We start from the raw sequence: 24,046 nt of genomic DNA on the forward strand, positions 1-24,046 counted from the left end.
AATGGTATCCATACACAGTAGAAATAAAAATGAGAAAATAGGGACAGATATTAAGAAGGAGGAAAAAATTTCACTATTTGGGTCCTCCACATTTGTAGATAGGATTACCAGAAAATCTTGGACCATTTATCAGAATTATCTTTCTGAAATACAGATTTGATCATATGATCCTTCTGCTTTAAAATGTACATATTTTGTCATTGAATTTTGTCAAAGAATAGAGTTTCACCACCTTATTGCATCCAAGACCGATAAGACCCTTTGTGGTCCTTCTAAACTCATCCCCCATCATCCAAATGCAGCCTTCAGCCTCGCTGTATAAGACAACTAAAAAGTCCATGGTGCCATCTTGGAACAGTTAACTATTGTTAATTTCAAAATCTTCTAAAATGAATTTTAATCACTGTATTTTATAGAAATTTCATAGTCTACTAAATCAAACTCTCCAGGGACTTGTTTTGCTCTTACTTTTTATATATTATTTATAGGTAAAGTTCATAAAAATATTCGAAGTCAGGGCTGGCTCTGAGGGGGCACAATCTCTGTAGTCATGCTTAGGTGGGTCCTGCACTTGGTTTAAGGCTCTACTGTTGCCATGATGAATTTTCGATAATTATTGAAGTGTCCCACATATTCATTCTGCCCTGGACCTTATAAATTATCCGGTCCTAGTATAAGACTGATATTTTCTATCTACAGGCTACATGAGTGTCAAATGCATATTACCTAATTAGTTTAAAAAAAAAAAAAGACCTATGCTAAATAACCTAACTACCTATTAGCAAAATTTCTGGGTTGAAAGATACACGCTTTCCATGGGATGTGGATGCATCAGACAGGTTCCCCTCCCAAAAAGCAGTAATTGATGCTGCCACTGGCAGTACCATCATGCCAATGTGTCAACAAGTCACTGCATCAGACAATTAAAAACAAATCACCCGTGGGGCGCCTGGGTGGCTCAGTTGGTTAAGCGACTGCCTTCGGCTCAGGTCATGATCCTGGAGTCCCTGGATCGAGTCCCGCATCGGGCTCCCTGCTCGGCAGGGAGTCTGCTTCGTCCTCTGACCCTATCCCCTCTCATGTGTTCTCTCTCTCTCATTCTCTCTCTCTCAATAAATAAAATCTTAAAAAAAAAAAAAAACAAATCACCGAGGACTCCCCTATCGGGTAACAGGGACCAGATTGGCATTCCTGCCCGAATCAACTGAAACGAAAACAAAAACACTCAGACAAAATATAACTTCAGAGAGCTGGGGAGGGAACAAGGCAGTCCTGCTCCTGCTATTGCTCCAGCTCACTGCCTTGAGGGACCTCCCAAGCTGCCGCCGCACAGCAAGGAGAACCCCGGTCACCCTGGGCACTCAAGAGGGGACTGAACTGAAAGTCCAGAGACCAAGCTGGCCAGCATGCACCGGACAGAGTCACAGAGAGGACAGAGCTGCAGAGAGAGAGAGAGGACTTCCAAGATCTGCGGTCGGTCCCCTCATGTACACAGAAAAATCATGATCGGCACACACACACACACTCTAGGAATCTACCCAAGGTCAGGAACAGAAGCCCCTGAAAAAGAAGAGGAGTCAGAGCTCATGAATTGCCAGAAATAGTGTCTGTTTCCAGCAACCAGGAAGGAGGCCTTCTAATCGATGCAGCACTGGGTGGAGTACCAGACATGTCTTGCTTCAGTGCAGGGGTGGAAGGGAGGGATATGAGCCCTGAGCTGGAAGCTGTTCTACTCCCACCTAGAAATACTAAACTCAAGTTCTGAAAGCCTCAAACCACATAACTTCAATGCCCCCCAAACAGAGCTCAAGATTACTTACAGAAATATAAAAATATTCAGTACCCAACAAAGCAAAATTCACTACATCTAGCATCCAAGGAAAAATGACCAGATATACAAGACAGCAAGCAAATAGGACCCACAAGGAGGAGAAAGAGTGATCAGTGGGAGCCAACTTAGAAGTGATACACTTGTTAGAATGAGCAAACCTGCATGTTTAAAGTGTTACAATAACTACCTTCCATATGTTCAAAAAATTGGGCAACTGTTGAGTTGCAGAGACATGGAAGACAGCAAAGAGACTCAAATTTAACTCCTGGAGATGAGAACTACCTTGGCTGCGATGAAAAACATACCAGTGGATGGGATCAACAATGGACTGGCTCTTGCAGAAGATGAGACTGGTGAACCTGAAGACGGTAATGTAGATTACACAAAGTGAGACAGAGCAGAAGAGGACTTTCAATAAGTGAACCGAGCATTGGTGAGCCATGGACAATCTCCAGACAGTAACCAAACAAACTGATAGCACTGGAAATGGGGACTACACATGGATTGATTTATATTTTTCCTATTATTTAATTTGCATTAAAATTAGTAATTACAAGATAGCCCAATTTTTAAAATTAGGTACAAGATTTGAGCTGATACTTCACCAAAGACAGAAAAAAGAAGACATATGAATTGTGGTTCCCAATCATAATGCAGTCATGGAAGAACATTCCTATCTTCTTCTAGTACCTGGTGGTCTCAAGAACATACGGTCAGGGTGGTGCAAAATCATGGTACAGGTTCCATATGAAGGAAGATAAGCACAGGTTGTCAGTATTGGGATGCATGGAAGCACCTGGGCAATGAACTCGGAAGGATCAGTTTCAGTTTTGAACCATGACCTTTGCCTATGTGATGTACTGCATCATGTGTAACAATAACGAAGACGCTATGACCCAGAGCCCCATCTACTGTAGCTGCAGGTTTGGGTACAATGACTAATAAGATGAGGATCAGAGTATAAAGGCTCAATAAATAGGTTTTAGAATTGGGGCCTGGATCCAATTTCTTTCAGGAAATTCACATGCAGGTAATGCCTATTCCACTCTCTTTATCCTTTTGATAACTCACTGCATAATCAACAGTGATGCGACCTCCTCCTTCCCTGTCTGTCAAGATCTCCTCAGCCTGTACCTCAGGAATCCACATTTACAATTCAAAGATACCTACAGTTTGGCTTTTCCATGTCTTTCACCAAAAAAGAGTTAATTAGATACAGTGTGGAAAATGATATCAGCCTCTCTCAAGTAATGTAATTTTTAGATTCACATTTCAGAGGATCATGAATAATAATTTGACAGCAATAAATACCTTCTAATCACACTTGTCTGAAAAGATTACGATGGTTGAACATTCCCGTTACAATGTTCTTACAACATTATTGTTAGACAGTAAACGTCATTTTCACTGGAAAGAATTTTCTCCCAGCTAGCAAATCTTCCTTCCCCATTCAGACTGTTCTTCATCCAACTTCAACCAATTTCTGGCAACAGTTTACAGGAGCAAGAAGGTGGCTGAACTGCCACTCGGTCACCTTCAGAGAGCTCTGACACCACTAGTCATCTCCCCTGGCTCCTCCCGTCACCGTCCTCTGCCTCTCCAAGGTCCAGGCAGGATGGGCTACATAATTTGTGGGACCCAGTGTAAAATGAAAAAGTGGGACCCCTTATTCAAAAATGACCAAGAATTTGGGGGCACCTGGGTGGCTCCATCAGTTAAGCATCTGACTCTTATTTTAGCTCAGGTCATGATTACAGGATCGTGAGATTGAGCCCCAAGTCGGACTCTGTGCTGGGCGTGGAGTCTGCTTAAGATTCTCTCTCCCCCTCTGCCCCTCCCCCCACACCCTCTCTGTCTCCCTCTCTCTCTCTCAAATAAATAAATACATCTTTTTAAAAAATGACTAAGAATTTTAAGATGGTGACAGCAGAGGATGAAACCAAGCATGGGTCCTGCAGAGCACAAAGCCTGGAGTGACCACATGGACCATGTGCCTGTGAAGCCTGCCTTGAACTGCCAAACCTCTTAATCAACCAGCCCCCCAGGTCCCTCAAGTCCACACACTGTACTTCCTTCCAGCGAACCTCTGGAACCTAGTCCATTTCAAATAAACCCTCCTTACCTAGGAATGTCCACAGAACCTAAATCTATCTGTCTGGAAATACCATCTCTCCTGAAGCCTCCTCCACTGAGTAGGTAAAATTCTTCTCCCATCAGGCCCTGAAAAAGCTTGGCCACTTTCTGAGCTTATTGACTTTTTTTTTTTTTTTTTTTTTTTTTAGTAAGCTTTACACCCAACATGGGGCTTGAACTCATGACCGAGAGATCAAGAGCTCCATGCTCCACCGGTTGAGCCAGCCAGGCGCCCCTGAGCTTATTGATTCTTTTAGAGTCACCATTTGTTCACCTCAGTGTGCTACTTTCTAAGATTCACTCTTCTCCCAAAAGGGTCGCTCTCCCCTTTCATCAAAGTTAGGGACTACAATCACAGTCATCCCCACAGTCTGAGCACAACAGCAATACTGGGTTACCCACCTTCTCTGAAAGCATAAAATGTCTTTCCTCCAGGACCCAGAAACCTCCACCATGTTTTACTTATTTACCACCCCCTGGCTTGCCCCCATGAAGACTGGCTCCCTGTTAAAGTACTAAATCCCAATATCCCAGTCCATGATCAAAACATTCCATTCTGCCTCCTAACGCATACTTAGAGAGCAACACCACAAATAGCTCCTTCCTCCAAGACTGTTTATTGAGTTGCCTAGGATTAGTAAGAACGAACACTCTCCACACTAACTCAGCAGTCCATAGCTTCTCAGGGAATGCATTCTTTCACTGTTTGGAATTGTTTCTAAACAAAGGTAACGTCTCTCGATGTACAAACCCAATACAATGCGGAGTATTGATTCAGCTGAAAAGACCCTAAAAACCATAGAAACCAAATAACAAATACAGACAATTTTAAACTTAAAATGTTCTGTCTTTTCCCTACCTCTTGTCATAAGGGACATTTTATGTATTTTAGTTCTTCTGGTTGGCTAATGAGCATGTCTTGAGCAACCCTGAAATCTATCACTCAGAAAATCAAAAGCTGAATTCCCACATTAAATTCACTGGTTCATACATGACAGTTATCTTTTGCAAGTTTTTTTTTTTCTTTTTTTAAACGTGGGTTGAACCTGTCACATTAGTTTTCTCAATGTCTATACATTTTCAGGTACACTTCCCTTTTTCTCCTCTGTGTTGATTTCAAAGCCACTAGGGCAGAAGAGACTAGCAAAGAGTTACTGGGACAACATCCAGATTGATCCAGATGTCGGTTATTGAGTGGGTATCATGTGCTAAGCACAGTTCTGCTATTAAACAAAAAAATTATCTCTGAACTCTCTAGAAGCGGTGGGGAGAGAGGAAGCAATTTGGATTAATCATTGTCCATTTTTCTTGCCCTATATTTATGGGTTCTCAGTGGTTAAAAACTTTTCTACAACCAGAGACAGATGGAGAGAGACAGAGACAGAGATACACAAAGAGAGAGACACACACACACAGATTTGTATCAGTAGGAAAATGAATTTGAATTTGTTGCAATTTTTAAAATTTTTGAAATCTCTCTAGAACTTCCATATGGCCCCTTGTACTGAACATCAATCCCACTAGCCACCTCTTTCAGCCAGTGCCTAGATCCGTACAAAATCACTTCCAGCTCTCTGCCATTATATCACACTGAAGGATCACACTCATTATAATGTCATCTTGAACATACTTCTCATCATTTTTGCTTTTCATGTACAGATGGCCTGCAACTTACAATGGTTCAACTTAAGAGTTTTTGACGTTACGAAGGTGTGAAAGAATTCTGAATTTGGATCACGTCCAGGGCTGGCGACATGCGGTTCAAGCCCCTCTTATGATGCTGGACAGCAGCTGCGGCTCCCAGGCAGCCATGTTGTCGTGAGCGAAGACAAGTGATACACTGCCAACCACTCTGTACCCAGGCAACCATTCTGTGGTATCACTTTCAGTAGACAATGCAATAAATTAGATGAGATATTCAACACTTCATTAGAAAATGGGCTTTGTGCTCAATGATTTTGCCCAACTGTAGGCTAATGGGCTAGGCTAGGCTAGGCTAGCTACAGTGTTTGGTAGGTTATGTATTAAACGCATTTTTGACCTAACGATACTTTCAGCTCACGTGGTTCATCCAGACATAACCCCATCATAAGTCATATAAGATGTGTTTCTTCTCTCTGGCAAATATTTGTCCTACAGATTACCTCTCCATTCATAACCTACCCAGAACCCTCCAAGCTGAATCATAGTTATTATTTCCACCTGCATTCTAAGCATACATATCTTCCAGCCAACTGAACCAAACTCTCATTATAAACCAGGCTATTACTAAAGAGATTCAGATGTACCACTGATGCACATCCAGAAACTTTAAAATCCTAATGGAACTTTTATCCTTTTAAGTGAACGTAAACTCGGCTCCTTCAGCTGCAACATTGGTTTGCCTCACTTTGAATCACCAAGATTTTATTAGGCAACACTCTATTCCAGGCACCGTGCTGGGCAGTGCACAAGTAAAGTTTAATGACACAGTAACTACCCTTGGGAAACAGACAATCCAGTTGAATGAAATTGAGGGTGTTCAGAGCATTCTAGATTCACAGTGGAGGGTACCTAAGAGCCTGATAGAATCAGACACTCCAGTATGGGACACTCTCGGCACAGGTCTTGAAGGATTTGGTGGGGAAGGTAGGGGTTGAGACGTTCATAATCCATTAAGTATTCACTGAAGACCTACCATGTGCCCAGTGCTGCACCAAGCCAGAGAGTTGGTATCATGGACTAGATATTGTCCCCAGTCAATAGCCAAGTTCAAGAGGGCAATGCAGTCAAGAGAGCAGTATGATGGGAAAGTCCAGTGAGCTACGGGGCCATCTCAGAGGAGCACCCCCAAAGTAGGAAACAGCATAACAATCTGGAGGAGGAATGAAAATGGCTCTTTGAGGAATTCTATGTCATGAGGCACCTTTCTGAGAGGGTGAGTTTCAGACTGAGACCTCAGGGAAAACCTTTCTGGGTGCGACATCCAGCTTCCCCTAGGAAAGGCTCTGTACCAATGCTCTCAAGCTGGTCGACTGGGATTTTTCTCAGAGGGGCTCAAAGTTCAAAGACATCTGTAAAACATTCCTCACCCATCTACCTTCACCCTGTCATGAAGGATTCTAATCCTTTACAAGTTGGGTTCTACGGCTGCAGAGATAAAGCAAAACAAAACACAAATCTCACTGGTAACTTTACTAAGGAATTTAGAATTTGCTCTTGAATGAACCAGTCCTGTGTGATATATTTACTCAAAAATGGAAAATTCACTCCCCTCAGTTCCTGGTAACATTCTGAGAAATGCACTTTTGTCGCCTTCTTACCCCCAAGTCATGCACCCAGGCAGTCCAGATAAAAATATACCCACCACACAGAACAAGGTTAAGATTTTCATTCAAGATTCAGATGGATACTGTACTCACGATCCAAGATCCTGGACATAGGCTTTCCAGTTATGGATGCCATGATTCTCATGGACCAAAGAGATGCTGGATTTTAAAAAGCAAAGTCCAGCCAGAAATTTGAATCTTAATCACATCCTTGGAAAAAAAAATAAAGGAGTCACTATTTCCTGTCCATGGAAACTCTACTTCTTGTTTTCCAGCCCTTTCCAGCATCATCCTCAGACATCAGAATGGTAGGGTTCTCCTGCTCATGGGCATTATCCTTTCGCATCCATCTTGCTCCTTCAATTGCCTCTTCACTTCCTGCTGCACCATACTGTATGGATGTACCCCATTTCTCATCACCCAAGAAGCTCCCAGGAACGGACCCTGGAGAGGGCACATTCTCTTCTGCTATGATTCCTTTTCTCGCCAGTGTTTATCTACCCTCACAGCTTTTCCCCTTTACTTTCTGGAAGAGCAAAGGAAGGGGGTCACACGGTCAATGCCCAGATGCTCCGGACAATGTCCACGTACTTGTTGATCACTGTTGCTCTCTAACACCTAGACCAGTCTTAAAATAAGATCTTTCTTTAGACCTTTCCTCCACAGTCCTAGTATTCTGACTCTTTTCAAAATATAATATTCCACCCCCTCTAAAAGACACTAAAATGTGGAACAGCTGCAACTGTAGTAATTTGCTAATTATCTCTGCTTCTTCCAGCTCCTGAAGCTTGAAAGATGTGGAGAGTGAAGCCCAGTGAGCAGCCAATTCAGACACCAGACTTTCTTGGAAGAGCAGGAAGTGATTAAAACAGTTAGAATTTTACCCTCTAACAAAGCGGCAGTCAGAACTACTTCTATCAATTTCTTCTATTATATGAAACATACATGTAAAAATGAAAAGACTTTGCCTCCTTTCCTCAACCTGAGTCACTGCTAAAAGTTTCTGGTCTAGCCTTCAAGATTTTCTCTGCTCTCGCAAAAGATTCTCCCCCTCTCTCTCTTTCTCTCTCTCATCTCATCTACCTGCTTGTACTATATACACAATTCACCAGGTCAAAGAAAGGGTAGTTCCTATTTCTAATGCATTCCACTCAAGCCTCACTGTGGTCAGCTGCTGCCATAAGACCACACTAAAAGAATTTGTGTTTCATGCTCCCTTCTAGAGGGTTTGGTCGCCATCAGGAGCTCCTTCTCGAGAGCTCATTTATTAGAGGTCATAACATAAAACCCTGGACAGTGGTTTCGCAAAACCCATGTGGTGCTGTTTCCAAATCCACAAATATCATCATTTCTTCCTGAGACTTAAATCTGAGTGTTCGTGTCTATTGGCCTCCTGGGGTGCAGATACTGTCACCTGCTGTAATTACTTCCCCTCTGTCGATCACAGGACTTGACACCTGCCATACGTGTGATACATGAATTATTTACGGAAGGGTAGGCCAACAAGCTAATCCAGAGGTATTTGGTGAAAACTTTAAAAGAAGATAAAACTAAAGATTTTATATGACAAAAGATACTCAAACCTGCTTCTCAAATATCTACCTGTACAGGATGGGATTTGTTCATCTCCAACATCAAAGTTCTCCCGCCACTTCTAAGAGGAATGTACCAAAATCTACACTTGGAATCAGACACTCAATGAAGAATAATTGAGTTAAATAAAACTCCGAAAATCTCAACAATTTCCACCGCTTATTCTCGATGGTCCACACAAACAGAGGCTGCCTTTTTCTCAAAGGCGTTGATCTAAGCCTCTATAATTAGAGCTTCGGTGCTGATAACACATCAGGCTTCACAGCGCAGGATGCCCCAAAGGTGGGGCCAACAGCGCAGATGCTCACACTTGACATTTCAGATGGCGAAATTGCCTTTTTCAGTACCTAAGGCATGTTGAAACCCTGTAATTTTGTCTCTCTGGCAACTCGCAATTTTTCATTTGCTTTTATTTACTCAGGAACCCCAGGGGACGATGACTCAGTGCTGAGCTCGCGGCCCCGCGGCCGTCCCCAGGCTTTCTCACGCACGCCCCAGCTCCACCTTCCCTTTATCCGAGGCTCGCAGCCCATGCCTAACGGTATTTGAAGATGCAACACAGGTACACTGAACGGAGAGTTAAGAAAGTGTTTCCCTCTGCCTTCTCACTTGAAATCCTCTCATTTCGTTTTCCTTCTGAGCCCACCATTTCTGAGTCTTTATACTCTGTGACCTGGGCCTCAAATAACTCACTTCTCATTAGCCAAGGAGGTCCTGATGTCCTTGGGGCCCATTCATTCATCTGTTCACTCATGGACGACGTACTGAGTATTTCCTGCACATCACGCGCCAAGGATATAAAAGTATCTAAGGCAGCCACAGTTTTTGAAAATGCAGTCTGGCAGAGAGAAAGGGCACATCATCCATTAATTATGACCCATCATGACAAGATCTGTAGCAGAAGCAAGGATCATGCGCTAGGAGATCCTGGATAAAAGAGTACTTACGTCTGATCAGGAGGGTCGGAGAAGGTATCAGAACTGTTCTGCCAAGGCAGGAGTGGCCTCATTATAGTCCTCGGCCACGATCTCCTGTTTACGCCTCTCCCGGGCCTGCCATAATCAGTGGCTTATTTTTCCTCCCTCCCTCGAAAAACTAAACTCCATATGGGCACAGAATGTGTTCTGAATCTTTGCACCCCTAAGAGCCATCATAGCACCAGATACTAATTAATTAAGTAGTTAACGCACTAACTTTCCTACTCAACAAATCCACTGAGCATCTACCAAGTGCTGGGCACTCCCCCAGGCATACAACAGGCTCATGAGAATATGTCCAGTTCTTGCTCTCACGGAGTGGACGGTCTAGGAGGCAGGACAGAATCACACGGGTCTCTGGTCTGTTTGCCCTATCCTACAAGGCAAGCCAGGGAAGGCTGTTCTGTTAGATGTCTTCTGAGCAGAGACTCAAAGCGAACAAGGGCATGAGCTGGGTGGATACCTGCAGAGCAGAGTTCCAAGTGGAAAAGACAGAAGGGAGGGGGTGCACCTGGTGGGAGCGTGGCGGGCACAGTAAGGAGCCGTGAGAACGAGAGGGGAGGAAAAGGGGCGGGGGCCGTGGTGGGGGCAGGTCATGGTATGGCTCTATGTAGGACTTTGGTTTTTTGTTTGTTTGTTTTTTGAGTGGGAAGGAAAGTTTCTGGAGTATTCTGATGGAGGAGAGACGCTGACTTGACTTCTGTGTGGCAACAGCCTGCAGGTAGGTGAGGATGGGCGGGGAGATGAGAGAGGCTGTTGCTTATCCTGTGAAAGGGATGATGCTTTAGGAGAGGGTGGCAGGGGTCCAGGTGAAGGGACACAGTGGCATCTGGCCAGAAAGCAAGCACTGATTTGCTGACTGACAGGATGCACTTCTTTGTGCTCATTGCAGGCAAATGCATTTTATATATGAAGTCATGGGTGTGTCTCTCTCCCTCTCAAACACACACACGCTCAGTAATAATACATTTTTGGCAATATTAACAATGAATTCACATGATTTATTTACAGAAAAGGTCTGTCTTCCAGCAGTTGAATTAGAACGACAGTGTGTTCTCTGAAAACTGAAATGAGCACCCTGCAGGATCGCTGGGGAACAGGTGTGACCAGAACCTTGTGTCAGCAGAGGCCAGAGTGGAAGCTCTGTACTGTCTGTTACTGTGTGAACCTGGCCAAATTGTTTCATACTTCTGTTTCTGTTTCTAACTAGGAAAGTCACATAGGCGTATTCCCAAGCACACAGAGCTATGGTAAATAAAAAATTAATTTACATGAAAATGCATCATAAATAATACACTATAATGTGCATATTGATCAATATCTAATATAGCAAAGACACTTCATGGCTTAAAAGTTATTTTCATATCTATCTGATCATCACAATGCATGCTGTGATGTGTATTCATCACAATAAATTCTCTGAGTACAATAGCCCAGATAATATCCCCATTTCACAGATGGGAAAAATGAGCCTTGGTGAGCTTATGCATCTCCTCAAACTTCATGAAAGGAGTAAGTGTACATGAAGTTACATATGAGAGGAAAAGACCAAAAGTCGCTGGCATGGGATCAAATTGTCTCCTGATCATCTTCTAACGGGGGACACAGAAGCAGGTGTAGACACTCCCAAGAAAAGAAAGCAGGGCCTGGCCTGGTCTCCTTCTGAACATGCTGATCACTGGACCTCCTGGTAGAGAGAGAACCATATTGACCAAGAGCAGCATGACCCTAGTCTAGCTAGCGTTGCTTATCATCATCAGACCTGGGATCTAGGAACTACCAAGGCTTGGATCCTTAGAAATTTCACGCAAGCCATGTAATGATCTGAGTCTAAAATGGAGAGGTTTCAAAACCAAAACACTCCAGAGAAGGAAAAAGTCATCTAGAAATCTCTCTTTCTGTCTCAGTCAATGCTGGAGAGAAACAGTTTACATTTCTTCTACAGACTGTCTCCTATGAATATTCTGAGTTGTTTTTCTATTCTGCTGAGTGCATAACATGATTGTCTGTACCCCCAGATATCTTGAGCCTTTGGTAGACACAGGTTTCTCTTGTATGCAGTGCTTCTCCCAATCGCTACGTCCCAGAAAAATTAAGTCAGAATCTCCACGGACCGGGCTAAGGTTGGGAGGCAGGTATTGGCATTTTACCGCTCCCAGGTGATTCCTACGTGCAATCCAGGCTGAGAACCAGTGGTGTGTTCTGGAGCTCTGGGCTGTTTGATGCATGACCTTCTTTAACAGAGTTCAATGTACCGCAAAGAAATACAGCTCATCCCTCACCTTGGTAGATGACCCTAAGTTAGGTTTTTAATGTTATGTTAATTTTTTATACTTTTCAAAATTAAGGCTTAATCATTAAATTAGTCCTAAAGACCACTAAATTGAATCCTTCTATTGACTTTTTAAGTGGACCCGTAAAAATTTTTAGCACATGAGCCTAATATAATTTTTTTTGTTTGTGCCATTATTTATTTGTTGATTCACTTAGCCATTCACTGCTTTGTCTCCAAAAGAATGTCAGTGAGCTTCAGTCACATTTATATGCACCCGGTCACAAGCAGAGCATAGAGAAAGTTCACTGTAGCCAAAGACAACACGTAGAAGCGAAAGAATGCCTAATAGTCTATAGTGGATACAATATTATTTGCTTCATTTTCAAAAGCATCTTCTTTAGGGCAGAAGTTCTAACTCCCTTTGTTAAAGATTACTTACAAACTCCAACCTAGTAATTAGGAAATACTGCAGCTCGTTATCCAAGCCTGATCATTTGAAAGCGTCATGTTTTGATGATCATCTGTCAGATGTACATTTGGGGGACGCCTGGGTGGCTCAGTTGGTTAAGCGTCTGCCTTCAGCTGAGGTCATGATCCCAGGGTCCTGGGATCAAGCCCCACATTGGGCTCCCTGCTCAGCGGGGAGCCTGCTTCTCCCTCTCCCACTCCCCCCTGCTCATGCACTTTCTCTCTCAAATAAATAAACTCTTAAAAAAAAGATGTACATTTGGCCTTTGAACTTTGAGCCCACGACTGATGCTCCTCCCTGTGTCGCCCCCCCCGCCAACCACCGTGCCCGGGCAGAGGGTTCTCACCAGATGCAGCAGGGACCCTCCTGAGGAAACGGCGGTGTGCGGATCCGCGCCCTCCTTCAAGAGCCGGAGCGCTGAAAAATCCAAAGAGTAGGCAGTTACAGCACGTGCTTCGTCCACACCGTGAACCAAAACCTGAGCGTTTCCTTAATATCTAAAATGCAAACAGCCGTAAAAGCCAATGCAGACTCGTTAACCGCCCTCTGACCTCACTTGCTGTACGTATGACTGGTGGCGTCTGTCTCCACATTCAAACTTATTCCTCCGTCTGTCAGTGTCATTTCTTATTACAGCTGAGCAAATCATTCAGAAAGGGGGACACGCTCTCACAGTTTATTGTTTCTACGTGTCGAGTTTGTATATCCTTTGTAGGGCAAAATAATAAAAAGAAATTACTTCACGAGGCTCATGGAGGCCCTGGATCACTTAACTTTTATTTTTTAATCTCATTAGGGCCCACTGGCTTAAAACAGTTTGTACTCTGGACATGAAACTTCTCTTCCTGCGATGACCTCTTGGCAGGGTGTCCACCATTCCCAAGAAGGACTATGGCACAAAGCCATTTCGACCCAAGTTAATAATGCCAAATAGGTCAAAATAGATGCCAATTATCAGAATAAATGCACAAGGGGAAGGTGACCTGTGTTTCCACCTCAACAGCAAAGGTGAATTCACTAGTACAAGGAATGCCACAGGCGTGAGGAGACCGATTGCTGTATTTTCCGCTTCTTCCAATGGGCTCTAGGACCAGCCTCACAGAAAGGCTTGTCAATTCCCCAAAGCACATTTCTGCAGTTAATAGCAGTATCACAGTCTTTTAATAAAAAGCCATTAATGCATTTTCCACAAAAACTATAATTAAAGCACCAGTGACTCTTTTTTTCCCCATTATACCACAGACCGGTATTAAATGGCTCGGATTCAAACGCATACCTCACTGAGCATACTGTCTTTCCATGAAGTTTCTCTGTAGTCTGGAGTGTTACCTCATGTACCTTCTATTCTATGGTACCCCAAATCGTTTATGTGTTCCGGTATCTAGTGTGTCACCACGTTCCCCAAAGCTAACCGCACGTCACAGGGGCGCCATGGGTCCTGGCAGACATGGCTACCCCAGCTGTCCCCTCTCCAGGAAGGCCGTCTCGTTGATGACGTGTGCAGTGGGGGTGAAGAGGGAGACTGAACAGCCTCTCCAAAATGGGGGTGACGTGGAGACAGCAGAGACAACCCATACCCAGCCCACTGTGCCCTCCAGACAGCCATTCCCGAAGTTGGAGGGCCTTTCGTCCAAATCTCTCTCCCCAGGGAAGTCAGACATGCCCCTATGCCCTCTCAACTGTGGCAACACTTGGCTCCTTGGATCTGCACCCCTTCACTTCAGTCCGCTCCCTGAAAGCTGTCCTCAGTAGGAGTCTGTCCACATCTGTTCACCTTCCAAGTGGCTTCCCCTTGAGTATGTTCTTTCTCTAATTAAGAATTGAATTCTTTTCATAACATAGATTCTCCTCATGTTGGTAGTTTGTGACAAAATAATGTCTCCAAGACCGCATTCTTACAGGATCGAGTGTAACCTGACATGGCGTGGGGCGACCATTGGCTTACTTGGGCGTCTCTGCCCTCAGCCAGCAGGAGAACATCCAGGAAGGTAAGTCCTTTGCCTTTCTTGTCCTCGCTGTATTTCTAGGTGCTGTCCTGCCATGTGGTTTGCAGGTGCCCTTTCTCCCTCCCGTTCCCTGCTCTCTCTATGCACACGTATAATAAATGGACGCACTTCCTGCTCCCTCACATACTTCTTGCCCTTAATTTTGAACAGTCCATTGCCAACAACAGACAGTTAATTAAATACGTTTACCGATGGTTTCCTCAGAAGATAAATAGCACTTATACCCAAATGTTTACTTTTTTAGCAAACGAAATTATTCACCTTGAATTAACTAATATCAACACAGTGCTTTAAAGTTTTCATAGCAAAGCACTTATACTTACAAATACAGTATGAGGCAGATTTTATTAGAAAAACATTCATAAAATGCTGTCAGATTTTTTTTTAAAGATTTGAGAGAGAGAGAGAGAGAAAGCAGGGGGGAGGGGTAGAGGGAGAGGCAGAGGGAGTCCCAAGCAGACCCCGCACTGAGCAAGGAGCCTGACACGGGGTTCGATCCCACGACCCTGAGATCGGGACCTAAGCTGAGACCAAGAGCCTGACACCCAACCGACTGAGCCACCCAGGCGCCCCTGCTATCAGATTTTTGAGTAGACTCCACCAGGCACATGTATGTGAATTATACATAATAGAAGTCAGTGAGACACTGGCCTTGGGCATCCACAGATTTGGCTATGAGGCCCCACTGGGAGAGCTACTGAATTCTCTGTGCCTCAGTTTCCTCTCAGTTGAACTCATGCCATGGGGGCACTCACAGAAGTGAATGAGCCAATAGAGCAGCATGTTAATCATGCCTCCTGGCCCTCGGTACAGATCTCCAAATGATTCCTACTAGTATAATTACTCTACGTCACGAAACCCCAAAATAACATATCCTAGAATCCATAACTTAAGGTTTGGGGCCTGGGTGGCTCAGCTGGTTAAGCATCTGCCTTCGACTCGGGTCATGATCCCAGGGTCCTGGGATCGAGTCCCGCATCGGGCTCCCTGCTCGGCGGGGAGCCTGCTTCTCCCTCTGCCTGCCACTCTGCCTACTTGTGCTCTCTCTCTCTCTCTCTCTCTGTGTCAAATAAATAAATAAAATCTTAAAAACAACAACAACAAAAACATAACTTAAGGTTTATTCTAAATTTTCTCAAAACCTTCCAATTTTTAAATGTTGAATGTAAGTGTAGGACATAAACCACGCAGATTTAGCAGCAGTCTCTTGGTGGACGAGTGTGTAATTTATCAAGCACGAAAGGCGTGAGGAGCACTATGCGGGAGGCAGTGAAGAACGGTGAGCATGCGGCGGGTGGGACACAGCATGTGGCTCGGAGGACTGGCCCAGGGAGGACACGGCAGGCACATCACGCTACAGGACTCGGACACCAGTTTGTGGGCAACAAATGCCGGCCAGTCAGCCCTGAGTACTCTATATTTAGTTATTTGTAAATAATTTGCTGTCGAGGGTACAGTGCCAACTAAGCAGGCTGGGACAGAGTGTGTGCCACACGGCAAAGGGAGGGGTCTATGGAGCACTGACACCATGTCCAGGGAAACCAGTTTGTAAGGTGCTGAAGATGGATGGGTCAATCACAGGAGCAGGGAGAATACCGTGGTGTGGTGGTGAATGCTCCAGGATGGACAGGGATGGAGATCTAGATGTCTAGATGGATGGATTGACGGACGGATGGAGAGAGAGATGGATAGACAGATATGCATTTATGAGTTTACTACACATTTTACTGATACAAAGGCTGTGTAGCCCACAATTTACAAATAATCAGATACATAGTACTCACGATTGTAAATGCCATCTGGCCAAATGATTCTCACAGAATACTTTTGATGATTTTTGTTGAACTCTTATATCCACAGCCAGTCTGTGGTTACAATTAGTGCACATGACCTTGACATCCTGGTGGATATTTTCACTGACTTAATGAGTAGAGCCAGGGGTGAGCAAACTATGGCTAGCAGGCCAAATCACGCTTTGGAATTTATACAGCCTTTGAACTAAAAATGGTTTTTACATTTTTAAAGGGTGTGTAAGAAAAAAAAAAACAATGAAAAACAACCAAAAAAATCCAACAAGAATGGGCAACATGGACTTTAGGTAGCCTGCAAAGTTTAACACAGCTACTATCCGGCCCTTTACAGAAAGTTTGCTGGCTTCTGAGTAAGATTAAAATGAAACAATGAAGTGTGTCAGATGTCGCTCATTTATCAATGACCTGACCTGACGGACATCTTTGGAAGTAAGATAATGGTTTTTGAACAATGTATCATATTGTGTCAAATTTTTGGTCCTGACATAACACATTTGTAAGTATAGCCCTGCATGAACATGGTCTTCAAAACTTTTTAATTCTAGACAAGCAATAACACAATAGATCAAGCCAGCTTCCGTGGTGTGATTCTCCTATCTCAAGCTGCCAATGTGATGTCACTGAACCCAGGGTTGGGAAAAGATGTGACATAGCACATGATTATACAGCATTTCCACCACCCACCACAAGACATGCAGGTGACTTCAAGGGCATAAATGAGAGAAAAATGCAGTGAACTAATTAGGAAGTGATGAGTCTTGAGTATTATTCTTTTTAAAAATATTTTGTTTATTTATTTGAGAGAGAGAGTGAGCACGAGCGGAGCGGTAGGAGCAGAGGGAGAAGCAGACTCCCTGCTGAGCAAGGAGCCCCATGCGGGGCTCCATCCCAGGACCCCGAGATCATGACCTGAGCCGAAGGCAGATGCTTAACGACTGAGCCACCCAGGCGCCCCTTGTGTATTACTCTTTATTACAATCTACTTAATTGTAAGTTTATATACTTTAATTTTTACGATAGGCGTTGTTTAACTGTTTCACAGCCAACTGACAAATTCCTGAAATTTTAACAACTGGTTCTCAGGGTCTGGAAGGGCAAGCTCAGCGAACCACTGGGAGCAGCCTGAGGTCCTTAAGGAACGTGTCCAAGAACATCCAGGAATGACAAGGACACTACACCCAAGAATTCCAGAACTTCTTGCCACAGTGACAGACAAATAAGTCCTACCCCTCTTGACTGGGCCACACCTCAGCCTAAGGAGAAAAGAGGAGGGGACAATCTGAGCATAATTTTTTCCCCTAGATAGAAGGGCTGTTTTCCGAAAGGGCTGTTTACATTATCAGACAGAACTAAGAACCACGGAGGGCATGCTGACTGGGTTGCCCCTGGATACCATGGTGGGGACTCAAGAATAAGACAAAATTAGCTGTTCACAAAATAAATGTTTTTCACATAAACACACACACAAATTGTAGAGTGAGCTAAATTCTATGTCTGCCAAGGGTTAAAACTGGACACTGTGAAGTACTTAGATATAAAGACGCAATGAAGAAAATTCCATTTGCATAATAATTCATTCATAACAGAGAATTTTGAAAAAGAGGGTATGATAGGGGAAGCAAAGGCAAAAGAAACATTAAATTTCCCTGCTACTTACAGCCCACTGACAAGTCCTTAAAATAGGCAGAGCAACATTCCTCTAGGAGCTCAGCTGCCTGGATGTTGACACTTTGCTAAGGGCAAAAGGCAACCTTAGCCCAACCCCCAGGACCCTGTGAGTCTACTTTAACATATAAAAATTCCTCTGGAAAGTTCCTTTATCCATTACCCCCCCTCCCTGCGATATATGTCAGCAGTCATCCCCCAAGCATATGGCCCACCGATATACATCTGAAGGGTCTCGTGACTAAGGTTTTAGTAGACAGTAACATATGGCCTTTTCCCAACAATAGCTAGCCCCCCTCAAGGTCCTGGAAACCTTGCTTCCAAAATTCCTTGGAGACTTACGCTCTCCCTGACCCCCTCCCAACCCCAGTACACCTCTTTCTGCCCACGGGTCCTGTGCTTTAATAAAACCACCTTGTTTGCACTGAGGACATCTAAAGAATTCTTTCCTGGCCGTCGGCTCTGGACCCCAACATTTCCTACATCAGATACATTTTTCCAATGCTAACACACACCGAGCACTTTTCTAAGTACTTGGGCTGTAAGTACATTAGTACAAAAATTACTTTAATTCTCTCAACTCCATGATGCAGATCCTATAATAGTTTCACTAAGAAGGACACTCAGACTCAGATTTTGTGATGCCCCCCGCAAGCCACACGGTAACCTGGTGGATCTAGAACTCAGTGTGGGCAGCAAGATTCCAAGGATTCTTAACAAGAAGAGCACCAAGGTAGAGAAATTTTAAAAATCACAATAGAAAAGAAAAAGTCACAACAGGAATCAAGATCCATTTTAATGCCCTCCGATTACTCATTTTGTGTAAAACTGCCCAAAAGTAGGTTAAAACGCTTTCTCTAAAAAGGCACAGGTCCGTAGCAACCTTGTAATAACAAGATGCGAACTGCCAGTTAAGTCAAACGGCCTAGCCACTCCAAGTCTTTCTGTGACAATAAAATCCGCAGGAAAACAGCCCGAGAGACAGCCATCTGGGGACCAAGCAGAATAATGAGGCTGAGGCTTCCTTTTAGAGTAGCGCTGCTTGGAACTGATTCAGCATTTATTGTATATTCGCGGCTTCGTCATCAAGCTGCCACAGAGCTCCACCGAGAAGTCTGTGTGGGGGGCATGATTTGATATTTAAAAAGAAACATTCAGTCGCTAAATCTTCAGCTATTGGGGTAGAAAATAGAGGCAAACACATCAGAAGATTTGCTAAGGAGCTTTAACAGACTATACATCTGTCCCCACTGAAGGTCCCCACCAGCGCCAACAACAGCCAAAGCCAAGAGTCCAGCTGAGAATCCGCACTCATTCTGAGTCTCCAGATAGCACCGTGATTTACCCGCGTTGATGACATACCACACATGGAGGAGAGGAACCGGACAGCAACTTGGGGACCGTAACTGCTTTGGGGATCCTGGGAGCCCGTGTGGGTATCTGCCTACACAGCAATCTATGATGCTCACGTGATTCTCATGATCACTGTGGGTCTATATTCACAAAGATTTTACATTTAAAATCAACGGAGGGAAGGACAAGGGAAACAGCATAACCAAGGGTTCTAAGCCTTGGCCCCGTTTTAAGCCCCACACAGGCATTTTTTAGAGAGAGGAAAAGATAACTCATATGTGATAAAACATTAGCAAATCGTAAACCTGGCTGAAAGGTGTATGGAAGTGCTTTGTTTTATTTGCTCACCTCTTCTGTAAGTTTGGTTTAATTTCGAAATAAAAAGATACAATGAATAACTACAAAAAAATCAAGGCAGAGTCCTCTCTCCCTGAAGGGATAATAGGAACAGGAATGTCAAGACTTGCAAACAACATAGATGTGAAAATTTCCATAACAACCGATAGTCTTCTAAGAAATGCTTTAAAAGGTTTATCTTATCAATATGTTAATAAAGAAGGGAGGCAGAAAGCAGGAACATAGAGATTATGTTACTAACGTCACAGAAATGTCTATCTGCATAGCAATGCTGCTTAACATACAGATTTCCTGCCCTGAGTAGAACCCAAATTTTAGGATGTCTAAGAATGACATGAGGATTTTTTTTTTAAGTAGATTTTTCTTTTTTTAAAAGATTTTATTTATTTACTTGAGAGAGAGCAGGATCACGGGGAGGGGCAGAGGGAGAGGGAGAAGCAGACTCCCCGCTGAGCAGGGAGCCAGATGCAGGGACTCCATCCCAGGACCCTGAGATCCTGACCTGAGCTGAAGGCAGATGCTTAACCGACTGAGTCACCCAGGTGCCCCTAAAATAGATTTTTCTAGTTCAGTGATTCTCAACCTATCTTGCATTATCACTCATTCCCCATCAACCTCTACCATAAAACTGTAATACCACAGATATTCTGTCGATCTGACCAGGTGCTGTGGCCCTAGGAAGGGCAACAAACCATCCATAAAGCTAACACTTTTCTCCCCCAAGAAAGACTTTTCACCTTGGGGTGCCATTTCTCCCCGCTTCAGGATCAAGCCCTAGGCCCACCTCCAGATACTCTGATTCAAGCGTTCCGGGATGGGATCTAAAGGGTGGCTCAATTGGTTAAACCATGCATTTTAAACAAACACTCCAGGAGATTCTGGTGCAGATGGTCACCTAAATTCATTTTGAGAAAAACTGCTAGGATTTTATGATCTCAGAAAATTACCTTCAACATCTCACTTAGAGCAAGAGAATGAGTGCCAAAGTTAAGAATTTATGGCAGATCTGTTCCCGTTAATTTGCCATTGAGAATTTGACCCCTAATGCTGTATGAATCACAGTATCCCTCTGACCACACAATTTATTCTCAATGGGATCCTGAGTATCCCTCAGAACACACAATTTATTCTCAATAAATACATATTTAGCCAAACCTGCCTGAGCTTGGAATCTTGGTTTAGTGGGACCATCTCCAAGAGGAAGTCAAGGTCTGCGTGGATGGGGTGTCCCCAGGTGGAGACAAAGCCTGAGTCTGGGGCAAGGATTCTCAACCCTAATTATGCTTAGAACAATTACCAAAACTTAAAAATTTATAAATACCCTGTTCTATCACCAGATTCTTAAAATCAGTCAAGAATGTGCCCAACTGTCCATATGTTTTTAAGATCAAAGCACCTTGATGATTCTAATACTGAGAAGGGTGGGAAGCAGTGGAAATCAGTATCCAAAGGGCTGGTCAGCTTGTTTCCACCCCAGCCTGGCAAAGACATGAAGAGGCTCTGACAGGTTGTGAAGCTCACAGCGAGGATCGGCCTGGTATCTGGATTCAGGGAAGCGGCTCAGTCACACATAAGTGGTTGCTTCTGATTTGGGTCAGGTCCACATGCATCTTCAGGACATTCAGGGATGCTACCAGCTGCTCTCCTAGAACCAGAGACCCGTGGGGTCAAGGCGGCATTAGCGTTCCAGACTTAGTAAGAGAACTATGGATCAATCAGCGAGGTGTACCATAGAATCAGGCGCCTGAGGCCCACCTTAGTCCCACTCACCTACCAGGCTTTGGGCAGTGAAGGCTGATTTCATCCGACTTTGTAATGAGGCGTTTTTTGTTTGTTTACTTTGCAATTAGTTGAAGAGTTCTGCTTCCCTACTCAGCTGGGTCAAAACTGGATCTGACTAAAATCTGGAAGTTGTGAGACCAGGGTCCAAGACTGCCATTGCCAAGCCAACTCAGACCCCCACCCAACCCACTCGTGCAGCTGTGATGGATGCAACAAACATCCAGTGAGTGCCTTTTCTGCGTGGAGCACTGTTCTAGGAGTTGGCAGAGAAAAAAACAGAAAAAAAAAAATCCTGCCTTCATACACTTTATAATCTCATGGGCACCAGTAGGTGAAGACAGAAGACAGACAAGAAGTTATTACACAGTAGAGGGATCTGTAGTTCTTCTCGAGTCAGTGCCTGGATATCCTGAATCTTTTTGGAAAATTATTTGCCATTTCCCTCTTCCAATGTTGCTTGTAACTCATTTGCTTCCTCTCCCCTTCAGGGAGCTGAAAAGATATTCAAAAAAGGGCTTCTATTAAGTTCACCTGTTCTACAGAATTTCTAACATATATCATTGTGATGCATACGCCTGGGAGGAATCAGGAGTGGCCTGTGTACCTAAACTAGTCCTAACTCATTAACTCTCCAAATATTCCAGAACAGAACCAAAGTGACAGTTTTATAACAACACAGATTTAACTGCATCATATTTCTTCAGACCTCGATGTAGGAATTGTAAATCCAGAATGCACACAATATAAATACATGCTGCACTTTTTACTCTCTCTCTATAATCCATTGTCAATTTATCTTACATAACTTTAAAATGTTTTTTTATATTTCAAATTTAAGAAGTAGCCTTAGCTTCAAAAAAAAATGATGCATTTTCAAGAAATGATAAAAAAAACACAGTACAACATCAGCATTACTAATTCAGAATACTGTTTATGTCTGAGGACAGTAAAAACAAAAACAGAAACAGAATAATACAAACATTCCTCAAAGTTATTAAAATGTGATGTACTTGAAATAAAAGGTAAAACAACTATTTACCCACTTTTAAGTGGGGCAAAGGGGGATGGGGGCATGAGCGAAATAGGTTAAGACAACCTTACCTCGAGGAGCACTGAGTAAAGTATAGAATCGTTACGTATGTTAATTTTACTTAAATTAAAAAAAAATCACAAGCCAGTTTTTAAAAAATTACATCTCAAAAAAAAAAAAAAAGTAAGGGAAAGGGGAGAGAACTGAGTATTTCTGTCAGTGACCACTACCTAAAGATGAACTCAGAAGATGGGGTGGAGAGCATGAAACTCATTGATGTATTTGTGGTTGTATAGATGTAGTCTTTTAATCTTTCATATTTCCCCTCCAGACTTCCTCGTCAGATAAACTCACTGACAGAACACTGAGTGCAGGGTATTTCATGGATTCCAACTGTATCAGAGATATTCATTATTTTTAACTCATTTTCAAAGTGAAATTTCAGGGGCACCTGGGTGGCCCAGTTGGTTAAGCATCCAACTCTTGATCTCACCTCAGGTCTTGATCTCAGGGTCATGAGTTCAAGCCCCGAGTTGGGCTCCGTGCCCTACTTTAAAAAAAAAATGGGGAAAAAAGGTGAAATTTCATACAAGCAAAGTTTGCTCTAAAAGATGAGACATTTTGGAGCAACTGACTCCCTGAAGACAACCAGAAAGGCTGAACAGTATTTTTAATGCTTTAATTCTTCAGTGAGCTAAAAATAGAGCCAAGTATTACACGGAAAGGTATCAGATACATTAAAGCTATCACAATTAAAACTCTTGAGCATTGGTCCAAGAGTAGACAATAGATAAAAGAACAAAATGTCTACCACGGGATTTGGTTCCAGTTTTTGTCAATTATGAATACAGCTGTTATCAACATTCCTGCACAAGTCTTTTTGTAAAATCATGCATTAATTTTTATAAGGCACATACCTAGAAGGGGGATTGCTGGATTGCAGAGTATGCATAAATTTGCATTTCTTAGAAATTGTCAGTTTTCAAAGGTACTTATACCTTTGATGTTCATAGCAGAGCTATTCACAACAGCCAAAAGGTAAAAACAACTCAAATGTTCCTCAACTGACCGATGGATGAACCATGTGTGTTATATTTATACAATGGAATATTACGCGGTCATAAAAAAGGAATGAAGTACTACATGCTACAATATGAATGAACATTAATCACGCATCATGCGAGCTCATGATATTAAGTGAAAGAAACCAGAAAACAGGCCACATATTGTGTGATTTCACTTACTTGAAATATCAGGGGTAGGACAATCCATGGAGACGGAGAGCAGATTAGTGGTGGTCAGGGTGTGGGGGCGGCAAATGGAGACGGGCTGCTTAATGGGTATGGTTTCCATTTGGGGGATGAAAATGTCCTGGAACTAAGGGCACCTGGGTGGTTCAGTCAGTTAAGCACCTGCCTTCAGCTCAGGTCATGATCTCAGGGTCGTGGGGTCGAGC

The 24,046-nt window shown here is 43.4% G+C and overlaps 1 protein-coding gene across 1 annotated transcript in view; it reads right to left on the bottom strand.

Moving 5' to 3' along the window:
- MYO16 (myosin XVI) overlaps nucleotides 1-24,046 on the bottom strand; it is a 435,081-nt gene that overhangs the window by 382,071 nt on the left and 28,964 nt on the right. The window contains exon 2 of the mRNA XM_035003781.1: nucleotides 12,933-13,003. Within this exon, the coding sequence (XP_034859672.1) occupies nucleotides 12,933-13,003 (71 nt within the window). The remainder of the gene's footprint in view (nucleotides 1-12,932; nucleotides 13,004-24,046) is intronic.

Source organism: Mirounga leonina, unplaced genomic scaffold (assembly GCF_011800145.1).
Source record: "Mirounga leonina isolate KUSES-001 unplaced genomic scaffold, KU_Mleo_1.0 Mir_127, whole genome shotgun sequence".
Classification (NCBI taxonomy): Eukaryota; Metazoa; Chordata; class Mammalia; order Carnivora; family Phocidae; genus Mirounga; species Mirounga leonina.